A 12,784-nucleotide genomic window follows, 5' to 3' on the forward strand; every position below is an offset into this window, starting at 1 on the left:
AATTTTTGATTGAAAATTTGTGCAGAGCCAAATTATTCAACCCTCCCACAGATATGAATAAGCAATAAAAATTACTTTATGCTATTTATGAAATAATTTGACAGTTTAACCTTCAGACCTGAACAGAAGCAGGTTTGGGTTTAGAATCTGCAGAACTTTATGGACTTTATGGATTTTCTACGTTTCCATGTCAGAATCTGCAGGAATAAAATAGATGATGATAAAATCATATTTATAGCAGAAATCCTGTAAACCAAATATTAATTATTATCAGCAGAGATTTGATCTGTTCTGCCCTCTGAGGGAATTACAATATAATTATTAATATATTTTTACTTGTATAACAAAAATCAGCTCTAGACAACCTATTGATATAAAATATTAAAATAGCTGCTGAACATTTACAGTAAAGAGTTATTAAACCCAGAAACATTTTATCCAGTTCTTATTCATTTAAATTGGTTTTGATTTGCATAACTTCTTTACCCATGAAAATTAACAAATAAATATTTTCTATGTGGCTATGAACTAAACAGAATTTGTTAATTTTTATTTCTGAAACAAAGAAAAACATCTAAATTTTACACAGAAGAAAATTAAACTTTCAGAAAAAGACAAACTGAACTCTGATCATATTTTAAATGTTTTTCACATTTAAGACCTAAAGCAGACAATAAATGACAGGAAATAAATATTAATTTTATCATTAGTGAGTCTAGAATATATGGATTATGTCTCATCATTTGATCAAATATGTTTAACAGCAGTAAGAAATTTACCTTTAAATTCTGATTTTCTTTATTTGTTCCTGTTGATAAAATTCTGAAGCTTCATTCAGATAAAAGCAGCTGAGAAAAGAAACTGAGACGTTTCTATTGATCCTGATCAGTGATCAGATGATTATCTATTGATCCTGATCAGTGATCAGATGGTTCATCTATTGATCCTGATCAGTGATCAGATGGTTCATCTATTGATCCTGATCAGTGATCAGATGGTTCATCTATTGATCCTGATCAGTGATCAGATGATTATCTATTGATCCTGATCAGTGATCAGATGGTTCATCTATTGATCCTGATCAGTGATCAGATGATTATCTATTGATCCTGATCAGTGATCAGATGGTTCATCTATTGATCCTGATCAGTGATCAGATGATTATCTATTGATCCTGATCAGTGATCAGATGGTTCATCTATTGATCCTGATCAGTGATCAGATGGTTCATCTATTGATCCTGATCAGTGATCAGATGATTATCTATTGATCCTGATCAGTGATCAGATGGTTCATCTATTGATCCTGATCAGTGATCAGATGGTTATCTATTGATCCTGATCAGTGATCAGATGGTTATCTATTGATCCTGATCAGTGATCAGATGGTTAATCTATTGATCCTGATCAGTGATCAGATGGTTCATCTATTGATCCTGATCAGTGATCAGATGATTATCTATTGATCCTGATCAGTGATCAGATGGTTAATCTATTGATCCTGATCAGTGATCAGATGGTTCATCTATTGATCCTGATCAGTGATCAGATGATTATCTATTGATCCTGATCAGTGATCAGATGGTTCATCTATTGATCCTGATCAGTGATCAAATGATTATCTATTGATCCTGATCAATAGATCACATGATTATCTATTGATCCTGATCAGTGATCACATGATTATCTATTGATCTTGATCAGTGATCAGATGATTATCTATTGATCCTGATCAGTGATCAGATGATTATCTATTGATCCTGATCAATAGATCACATGATTATCTATTGATCCTGATCAGTGATCAGATGATTATCTATTGATCCTGATCAGTGATCAGATGATTATCTATTGATCCTGATCAATAGATCACATGATTATCTATTGATCTTGATCAGTGATCAGATGATTATCTATTGATCCTGATCAGTGATCAGATGGTTCATCTATTGATCCTGATCAGTGATCAGATGATTATCTATTGATCCTGATCAGTGATCAGATGATTATCTATTGATCCTGATCAGTGATCACATGATTATCTATTGATCCTGATCAATAGATCACATGATTATCTATTGATCCTGATCAGTGATCAGATAATTATCTATTGATCCTGATCAATAGATCACATGATTATCTATTGATCCTGATCAATAGATAATCATCTGATCACTGATCAGGATCAATACATTAATCATTTGATCATCACATGATTAATGTATTGATCCTGATCAGTGATCACATGATTAATGTATTGATCCTGATCAGTGATCACATGATTAATGTATTGATCCTGATCAGTGATCAGATGATTATCTATTGATCCTGATCAGTGATCACATGATTATCTATTGATCTTGATCAGTGATCAGATGATTATCTATTGATCCTGATCAGTGATCACATGATTATCTATTGATCCTGATCAGTGATCAGATAATTATCTATTGATCCTGATCAGTGATCAGATAATTATCTATTGATCCTGATCAATAGATCACATGATTAATGTATTGATCCTGATCAGTGATCACATGATTAATGTATTGATCCTGATCAGTGATCACATGATTAATGTATTGATCCTGATCAGTGATCAGATGATTATCTATTGATCCTGATCAGTGATCACATGATTATCTATTGATCCTGATCAATAGATCACATGATTATCTATTGATCTTGATCAGTGATCAGATGATTATCTATTGATCCTGATCAATAGATCACATGATTATCTATTGATCCTGATCAATAGATCACATGATTAATGTATTGATCCTGATCAGTGATCACATGATTAATGTATTGATCCTGATCTGTGATCAGATGATTATCTATTGATCCTGATCAGTGATCACATGATTATCTATTGATCCTGATCAATAGATCACATGATTATCTATTGATCCTGATCAGTGATCATCTGTTTCTGATTGGAACAAAATTTCAACTCATGAAGATACAAATGAAACTGAAACAAGAGCTGCTGCAGTTAAATTCATTAAAGAGACGGTTTAATAAACACGATAAATGATAATGAATAATTTGGGTTTATTAAATTCAGTGTTTTCATTTCCAGGAGTTGAATTTACAATAATATGTCAGAAATAATAAAAGATGCACATAAAAGGTTTTACAGCTGAAAATAATTTTTTTACAATTGAAGATTTTTCAATATTAAAAGTTTGGATCAGTGGAAAAACAAAAAAAGTTTCTCCAGAGCTATGAAGATAAATAGCCTGGAAATTTCAGAAATTAGTAACAGAAATTTTAATGTTGGTTTCTAATTGAGGATAAACCCCAGAAAAAAAAGACATTTTAGTTTGAAACTAATTATTTTTGAATTAATTCATGTTTAAATTTTTCTGTAAAACCGTCAGAGACTCTAAACAGATCAGGATTTCTGCTACAAGTTGATCAAAAGCTGCTAAATAAACATCATTCATCATAAAACACATTATTTTACTGAGTTCAGGTTTTCAGCAGTGATGTCGGTCATTTAAATTTAATATTAGAGTAAACACACCGACCCTCAGTCTATACAGAAATGGTTTTTAATGTTTCTGTTGAATAAAGTCAGACTCTACCAACCCCATCAGACCACAGCGCCCTCTAGAGGCTTCCTGCAGCTGGATAAGGAAAAATCTCTGCAGTTCCCAAAAGTTTAATTAAAAATGTTTAACCCATTGATTTTGTTCAACACGTTTCTGTCCAGATCCGTTCAGACGGGTGGAGCAGGTGGTGTAATCATCACCCAGCCGATGGAGGTTAGAAACATTTACGGTGAACGACGCCCGGACCGGATTCCTCGTATTCCTGTTTGCTGATCCACATCTGCTGGAAGGAGGAGAGCGAGGCCAGAACGGAGCCGCCGTTCCAGACGGAGAACTGCCTCTCAGCGGGGGCGAAGATCTGGACACAGGCAACATGAAGAAACAACGGCATAGTCAAAGTATCTGATCAGTGGTTGATAAAATGAAGGATCTGAACCTGGATCTTCACGGTCGGCGGGGCGAGATGAGAGATTTCCTTCTTCATGCGATCAGAGATCCCAGAGAACAAGGTGGAGCCTCCAGACAGCAGGATGGTGGAGAAAAGGTCTTTACGAACATCCACCTCACACTTCATGATGCTGCTGTGGATGGTTTCATGAACTCCAGCTGCCTCCATTTCTAAAAACCACAATCATTTCAGTCAGAGTCTTTAACATGGAGGAGATACTAAAACCCTTCAGAGTTCAGAGAGACAGCAGACTGAAGGAGGAACAGGAAACGAGGTGAAACGGGTCACTGACTCCGTCTGATTCATTCACTGATTTCTGTCTCTGCCAGGTTTCTGCAGGTCGTGTGTTTGGTTCCACAGTTGATGGTAAATCTGTTACAAACCGATGAGTTCAGGCTTGAAGAGCGCCTCTGGACAGCGGATCCGCTCTGCGCCGATGGAAATGTCTCGTCCATCAGGAAGCTTGTAGGTTTTGTCCAGGGAGGAGGAAGAAGCCGCCGACTTCACCTCCTGGTCGAAGTCCAGAGCCACGAAGCAGAGCTTCTCCTTCATACCATTTACCATCTCACGCTGACCTGAAACGTTACGCAGAACCATCAGCGTGAATATCCTCCTGTCCAGTCAGAAGATCAGCTGAAGGTTTAACAAACCGGCGGAGCTGAAGCTGAATCCTCTGCTGGTCAGGAGCTTCACCAGGTAATCCGTCAGGTCCGCTCCACCCAGGTTCAGGCGCAGGACGGCCTGAGGCAGAGCGTAGCCTTCATAAACCGGAACGGCATGACTGCAGCCGTCACCGGACTCCATCACCGTCCCTTCAGGATGAAAACATGATCAGAAACCTGGAATGACAGGAAGTTAAATCCAGCAGAGTTCATCCACCTGTGGTCCGACCAGAGGAGTACATGGACAGGACCGGCTGCATGGCCACGTACATGGCAGGACAGCTGAAGGCCTCGAACATGACCTGACCAGACCAAAGGTCATCTGCTGTTAGAGGAGGTCTGAATCTGACGTGTGACTTCAGGGTGAATTGAACCCGTCAGACCGGACTCACCTGTGTCGTCTTCTCCTTGTTTGGTTTGGGGTTGAGCGGCGCCTCGGTCAGCAGGACCGGATGATTCGCAGGATCAACGTGAAGCTCGTTGTAGAAGGTGTGATGCCAGATCTGCAAACACAACAGAGAAACTCAGAGAGGCTGAGTTTCGGATACAGATGAGAGAAAATCTTTGTCGATGTTCTGCTAATGTTGAAAAACACAGTTTTTTAAATTAAAATCATGTGTGAATAGTCTTATTCACACATGATCAGTCCATAAAAATTACATGAGATATATCCATGAGGCGCTCATCGTCTGTCAGCCAATCAGAGGAGACGTTCAGGCTTTGGAGCAACAAGCCCCGCCTACCTGGGAGCGGCTACATATTTTGGGTTGTGATTTTACTGATTAGTTATTTATTCAACATGTTGGAATGAACTTTTTCTGAACTGTGAAGCAGTGAGAGTTCTGCTGGAGCCACTGACTGGAAAACACAAACCATCTTCCTCCAACCACTTCCTGTCGTCTTCTTCATGGTTTCCATCAGTAGTAACAGCTGGCTGCTGATCATGTGACTCGTCTGATGCTGAAAGTTTAACCATTGCAGTTTTTGGAAAAACATTGATTTCAATACGGCTGAAAAAAGCAGCTCTTCCTTCTGCAAAACCGATTTATTGAAAAACTTTAGTTTTCCAAAATTGTTGTTTTTATTAAGCAACTTTATTTTTCTAATTTCAATTTGGGCAAATTCATGGTGAATGGAGACTCAGTGAAGAGTCAGCCAGAAACTAAAACAGCTTCAGTTCCAGTCAAACCCATCAGGTTTTAACCAGAAACGATCCTGGATCAGTCAGAATGGAAACCAGTTTCTCTCCTCACCTTCTCCATGTCGTCCCAGTTGACGACGACGCCACGTTCGATGGGATTCTTCAGGGTCAGCAGATCTCTGTGACTCAGAGCTTCAGCTCCTATAAATCTGTCCTTCTGTCCTCCAGCCACCGCCACGCCCTGCAGACAGACACCGTCACCTTCCCGCCGCCTCTCCTTCACTCCTGAGATGCCGAGTTGACCTCTGACCTGGTGCGTGGGGCGACCAACCACTGACGGAAACACGGCGCAGGGAGCATCTTCTCCAGAAAAACCAGCTTTGGTAAAACCGGAGCCGTTGTCAATGACGACAGGAGCGACTTGTTTCTCCATTTCTGAAACCATCCATCCATCCATCCATTTTCTGTTCACCCTTGTCCCTAATGGGGTCGGGAGGGTTGCTGGTGCCCATCTCCAGCTACGTTCCGGGCGAGAGGCGGGGTACACCCTGGACAGGTCGCCAGTCTGTCGCAGGGCAACACAGAGACATACAGGACAAACAACCATGCACACACACACTCACACCTAGGGAGAATTTAGAGAAACCAATTGACCTGACAGTCATGTTTTTGGACTGTGGGAGGAAGCCGGAGTACCCGGAGAGAACCCACGCATGCACAGGGAGAACATGCAAACTCCATGCAGAAAGACCCCGGCCGGGAATCGAACCCAGGACCTTCTTGCTGCAAGGCAACAGTGCTACCAACTGCGCCACTGTGCAGCCCTCATTTCTGAAACCAAACATTGACATTAATGCTGCTTTTAGTTTCCTTCCTAATTTAATAAAAACAAAGAAATGAAGGAGCCCTGCGACAGACTGGCGACCTGTCCAGGGTGTACCCCGCCTCTCGCCCGGAACGTAGCTGGAGATGGGCACCAGCAACCCTCCCGACCCCATTAGGGACAAGGGTGAACAGAAAATGGATGGATGGATGGATGGAAATGAAGGATTTGAACCCTGACATTTATCACATCCTTAAAAAACATAATTAATCTGATATAATTATGTTAAAACAGAACATTTGGCCATAAAGGAAGCATCTGTTCTCATATTATAGACTCTAAACTGATACAGTAAAAGTCTAAAATAGTTTTAGGATCCATGAAAAAGTAGAAAAGTGAAGCATCAATAATTATTATAAAGATAATCAGTAAACAGGAAAACAATGGAGAAACTGAAAGGAAATAAATAAAGATCCAAAAACAGGTCAAATAAAGATCTTACCTGTAATCAGGTAAAAGTTGCTCAACTTCAACATTAAGCAAAAGTCAAATTTTATTGTCCAACAAATGAAGAAAGAATGAAAAGTATTTGGTAACTTGAGTCAGAATAAGGTTAAGGTTTTTAAAAATACTGGCATTAATATATATATATATACAGTATGTATGTATATATGTATAAAGTGCATATCTAGAAAACAACGTTGTAACAACAAAGCTGGTGTATAAACAAGATGCCTCACTCTAACACATTTGTAGGTTTTTCTGTATCACAACATTTTTCAACATGTTTTTTCTTCATTAATGATTTTAATCTCAGTGGTTAGAAGATCCAGACATTTTACTAGGACTAGTGATACTTCATAGTAATGTTACTCTAGTAAAAGTAACATATATAGTTCTGTAGAGTACTTTTCCCCAAATAGTTACTTATTTAAATGTAACTAAATAGTTTTATGATGAAATGAATCATCAGGTTTCGGTCCAAAGGTACCAAGTCCAGTTATAAAGACCAGCTTTAATCAAGATTTAATTAAAACAAGATTAGTTCAGTTTTTAAATTAGCTTAATAAGAAAAATGAGTTCATGAGGAAATTCTCCCCCATAATCTGGGCTGAGGTCAGACCGGTTCTGCTGGGTCCAGTCCTCAGAAATCAGCCAGAACCTGAATCCATCTTAGTCCATCAGCCAGAACAAGAATCATTTCTCCTCATATCAGGGTGTTAGAGACAGAAATAATGACCGTTTGACCTAAACTAAACCAGCATGTATTTAATTTAATTATTCTCCATTTAGAAAAACAAACCAGACACATTCTGACACTTACCTGCTCCAGGTGAGCTGCTGCTTAACTTCCGGTAGGTGAGCCGATAAGAAATGAACTTTGTTCAGTTTTGAAGTTTTCTGGACTCAGCAGCCTGCCACCTGCTGGTCCTTGTCTGTAACTGCATCCAGAGTCCAACAAACTACAGGGAAAATAAACAATAAATGATCTGAATTAATAAATAATTGTTATTGAAATATGCTGAGTCATTCATAATGAACTCTTTCTACTGCAGTAAATCTGTGGAGTTTAGTGAGAAAAACTGATTATTTTCTGACTAAAGCAGAGAAAGAAACTCGCTGCATCTGCAGACCTTCAACCTCAACATGAAGATATTTCTAGTATGATGCAAACTGGCCACTAGGGGGCGTCACGGAGTGAACAGACTTACTGCAGAGAAACAGGTGAGCTGCTCACCTGTTCATTCTGTATCTGTTGGAGGAAATGAAGGGCGAGTCTGTTTGATGGGCTTCCTGCCAGCTGGAGTCAAGTTAAAATAATAAATCTGTTTAGGTTGTAAAAATCCTCATCAACGTTTATTTTATTAGTTCAAAGTTCTCAGTAGATTAAATAGTTTTAGTGTCTCTGCAGGGAAACTGAGTGCAGCTCAGAATGTGAGAGAAATTATTTTCCTGAAGTTTTTGTGATTTTATTTCAGCTGTTTAGAGATCAAACCAAAAGTTGATCATATTTTCATTTTGTTTAGATTTTCTCTTTATTTTCCAGATTGATTGGTTTTGTTTGTTTGTTGCTCTTTGCTTTTCATTTTCTGAAACATAAACTTGTTCATTTTGCTCTAATTAGAGAAAAGATTTTAAGTTTATTTGTGTTTTATTTATTTTTGTTTTGTGGTTTTAACAAGTTGATCCTGTTGAGATTTAAATGTGTTGAACTTTTTATATGAGTTTACATGTTTTTACATGTTTTACATGAGTTTACATGTTTTTACATGAGTTTACATGAGTAAATCCAAATTAATTTTGGATAGTAAACTATTTAAAATGAATTGTGTAAGTTATTTAACCTTGTAGACTATTTAAGGTAAATTTGTAAATTATTCATAGTGAATTTTCTAAATGATGAATGTTGCAGATTGTTTATGGATGTCTGATAATCACTGTTGATGGTTTATATTTTGTTTTGTTTATTTGAACTTTGTAACGTTGGTTTGTTTCTGTTTGGGCCTCCCAGGCTGCCGTAGCCAATCAGGGCAGGCCTGTAGAAACTGGCAGCGTTTTTCTCTGATGATCCTCTAAAACCAGAACAGTTTGATTCACACTGAGATTAAATCACATTCACTCTGTTTCTGGTTCTGCTTTGTTTTTCTCATGTTGGTCACAGCAGGAGAATATTTTCTCTGCATTTCATCAAGAGGCATCAGAGTAAAGGGGGCTGAATAGAAAAATCTGCCACATGTTAAATGAATGTATTTCATATCTGCAGTAAAATCTCAGATCTTTTTCCTCCAGGTTTGATCAGAGATTTTCTGGCTCAGCGGAAACTTCATGTCAACAATCTCAGTTTTCCAGAAAATCGACTGCAGTCACGTTTCCTGATGTGATTTCTGCCTCCATGACGATCCGCCTGTAAACAACAGATCATTATCAACACATTAGTTCATTCATTAACTATTTATGAGTAAGTAATAAAAGTAATAAAGTGATAAAACTGAGGCCTTCAGATTGTTTTTTGAATATGAATCAGCAGCAGTAATTTCTCTCTCTGACCTCCAGAGATTAAAATCTCATCAGTATTAATATTTTTACTGACTTCATGTTTCCTCAGTTACTGAGTCTTAATAAATCACACTGCAGGCATCAAATATATTTGAACCTTTATGCAGCAGAGGCTACCTGAGATCCTCAGGTTGGTAACAAACCACAGGATTCTGGACCAGAACCAACAGAACCAACAGGTCAGAGTTCTTCTGTTAGTCTGTTTGGTCGATTAAAGAGTTAATAATTATTCTAATTTATGTTTAATCTGCAGTTAAATAAAGATAAACTTTAATCATGTTTCTTAAATTCTTCTGACAGATCAAATTATTGATAAAATGATCAGATGTTAATAAAACTACATGATAATCTGATGATGATAAAATGATAATCTTGGTTTTGAACTGTTAGTATCTCCTGTTTTCATCCTGGTGATGCGTTCAGGAACACGGCTGTTCAGTTGGACAGATCAGTGTTCAGAGGACAGTAGCATTAATGCTAACAGATTAATGCTAACAGATTAATGCTAACAGATTAATGCTAACAGATTAATGCTAACAGGACGGCTAAAGCAAACAGCATCAAAATCCAAACATGAATTAAAAGTCACCAGATTCAGATTTAATCCCAGAAAATTCTCAGAATATTTTATCAAAACGTTTGAAAATGTTTAATAACTTAAACACCAGACTGAAATGTGCATTTTATTGTTTTATACACAAACACTGAGATTAAGAGCAGGTCCTGTAGAGTTTAATCTAAAACTCTGTAATAAAACATAATATAATAAGTAGAGAGAATTATGAGAAGTTCTTCAGTTTATAAATGGAAAATAAATCAGATTAATATTCAGAGTTATTAAATATTCCTTTAATGTTGCACAGTAACAATAATAATGATATTGAAAAACTTTATTAATATAATTTAAATATTAAATATTGCCTGATGGAGTTCAGAGTGGTTTGTTGTGATGCGCTGCAGCGCCACCAGGTGGCCAACAGGTGGAACAGGCGAAAGCCAGCGGCAGCAGTCCTGGATGATGGTTCATGTCCATCACAGGTCAGAGGTCAGCGGTACCTTTACTGCTGTCCAGTGATGGCTGCGCCGTTCACCAGGCTGTAAACCAGAACCACAGATTCACCGACTGAATCATTTACTGGATAAATGAACTTTTCTCTAATATCCTCATTTATTCACTGGGTCTGAACTTTAACTGAACCTGAACAAGTTCAGTTAAATCTGAACCTGTTCAGTTTCTCAGAACCTCCAGAACTTTTTCTCAGCAGTTAAAGACGAGAAGATCGTCCAGCAGATCTTCAGATTCCAAACCAGGAAATTATGATCAATAAATATTCAGTTATATTGTATAAAACTGAATACAACTAATTTTTTATTCCTCATACCGAAATCTGAGGTTTAGTATCTAACAAAACGATCAGATACAGAAAAACAACCGAATGACTTAAAACTTTTCTTTTGTTAAACAGACATAAATGTAGAAATTTATAAATTAATTTGATAAATCTGCACCAAAAGCTTCACAAACTGGTCAAACATGGAAAAACAAATTTCATTTATTCAGTCTGGAGTAAAACAGCAATTCAATCTGGAGAGAGACTGAATAAATCTCTTTATGGATCAGAAACATTGTCACTGATTGGAGATTTAAAGTCCCAGATCACCATTCTGCCACCGCCGTGTCTGACTGCAGAAACGATGTTCTGGTTCTGAAACGCTTTTAGTTTTACCTTCCAGAAAGAAACTGATCAGCAGATTTATTAAAGTTAACTCAGTAAATCCAAAGCTTTGCATTAAATTTATAACTTTTCAACAGTTTTGGAAATTATGGATTGTTAAGAATTAATAAAGGAAATTGTAGAAAGTTTAATTAATTCTATTTTGCAGCATTTGTGTCTCTTTTTAAAAAGTTATGATGATTATAACTACACCACATATATTCATAATGAACTAAAGATATGAATCTTTAAGCAAAATATATAAAGTTTTACACATTCTTCTAATTTTATCACTGAATGAAAAGTAAAACTATTATTAACACATAAATTGTTGGAATTTTAATTATAAAATAATTTCAATTTGGGTTTTTTTCTGGATGTTTTTTAAATACCTAAATATTTTTCTAAAACAGGATCTTAACCATTAAATAAAGTATAATTTTGATGTTATATTAAAAGGTTAATTTAATTTATTCTTATAATAAATCACCTTTCAGTGCATCTTTCCATTTCCCTGAAACAATAATAACTCAGAGAATGTTGCATATGAACTATTTTCTCATCATTTCCTTCCTTTGTTTGTTGCTGAATAAAATGAAAATGAACCAGAAAAGAGATGAAACCTGTTTAATCTGTGGATCAGAAACATCTCAGCATTCCTCAGCAGAACAGAACCGATTTTATCTCCTTCCTGTCTCAGCTTGTAGATGTTGAGGAAACGCTGTTTGCTGCTGCTGGAGGATTCCCAGGAAGCTCAGCTGCTGCTGCCTTCTCACCTTTTTTGGTCTGAGTGTTGCTGCATGTAAATCAGATCCAGCAGGAGGCAGACACTCCCTCCCTGCAGGTCCAGACCGGCTGGGAATGTTGGCAACGTGTGGCGAGCGGCTCAGAGCGGCGGCTCAGAGATGTTCATCGGCGGCTGAAGCTCGGCGGCGTGACGGCTACATCCTCAGCAGAACCTCAGGATCCGTTTCATCAGCCTGATGGAAAACAAAACTTCACTCCAGATTAATAAACTCATAGTTCAGGACTGAGACGCTGCAGGAGGATCAGCGTCTTCAGAAATATTATAACAATAAAATGCTTCAAAATAACAACAAGTCTTTAATGTTTTCATTGGTTTCCTTCTGTTCATCATCCATGAAGCAAAATTATCTCCGTTTTCTTTTTCTGTTATTTGATCTTTAAATGATTCTTTAATCTTAAAAAGCTGCAGTTACATCAAATCTTTTAAAAAGTAACAAAAATGTTTCAGTCGATGTAAAAGAAGATCCTGCTGTTTGGTTTGTTATTAAATTAAATATTGAGAATTAAAGAGTTTTGCTCTGCAGGTCTTCATGTCCATATAAGGTAAACAGGATATTACAGACATACTGAGC

At 37.2% G+C, this 12,784-nt stretch overlaps 1 protein-coding gene and 1 long non-coding RNA gene across 4 annotated transcripts in view; both read right to left on the reverse strand.

Moving 5' to 3' along the window:
- Window positions 1-3,035: 3,035 nt before the first annotated feature.
- Window positions 3,036-8,064, reverse strand: LOC114144955 (actin-5-like). 3 transcript variants are annotated; one of them, XM_028018225.1, is made up of 9 exons: window positions 7,958-8,064; window positions 6,121-6,245; window positions 5,923-6,051; window positions 5,062-5,172; window positions 4,887-4,971; window positions 4,658-4,819; window positions 4,391-4,582; window positions 3,996-4,177; window positions 3,036-3,917 (listed from the first exon to the last, which is right to left on the reverse strand). In XM_028018225.1, exons 2-9 carry the CDS (start codon window positions 6,241-6,243, stop codon window positions 3,774-3,776), a joined length of 1,128 nt encoding a protein of 375 aa, XP_027874026.1. In that variant the 5' UTR covers window positions 6,244-6,245; window positions 7,958-8,064; the 3' UTR covers window positions 3,036-3,773. The 3 variants fall into 3 exon arrangements, with proteins under 3 accessions (XP_027874026.1, XP_027874028.1, XP_027874025.1); XM_028018227.1 differs by lacking the exon at window positions 7,958-8,064 and adding an exon at window positions 6,649-6,693 and having other exon boundaries at window positions 6,121-6,252; XM_028018224.1 differs by lacking the exon at window positions 7,958-8,064 and having other exon boundaries at window positions 6,121-6,255.
- Window positions 8,065-12,018: 3,954 nt separating this feature from the next.
- Window positions 12,019-12,784, reverse strand: part of LOC114144959 (uncharacterized) — a 5,528-nt gene continuing 4,762 nt past the window's right edge. The window contains exon 3 of the long non-coding RNA XR_003595592.1: window positions 12,019-12,385. This is a non-coding gene — a long non-coding RNA (uncharacterized LOC114144959). The remainder of the gene's footprint in view (window positions 12,386-12,784) is intronic.

This window comes from Xiphophorus couchianus, chromosome 5 (genome assembly GCF_001444195.1).
Source record: "Xiphophorus couchianus chromosome 5, X_couchianus-1.0, whole genome shotgun sequence".
Lineage (NCBI taxonomy): Eukaryota > Metazoa > Chordata > Actinopteri > Cyprinodontiformes > Poeciliidae > Xiphophorus > Xiphophorus couchianus.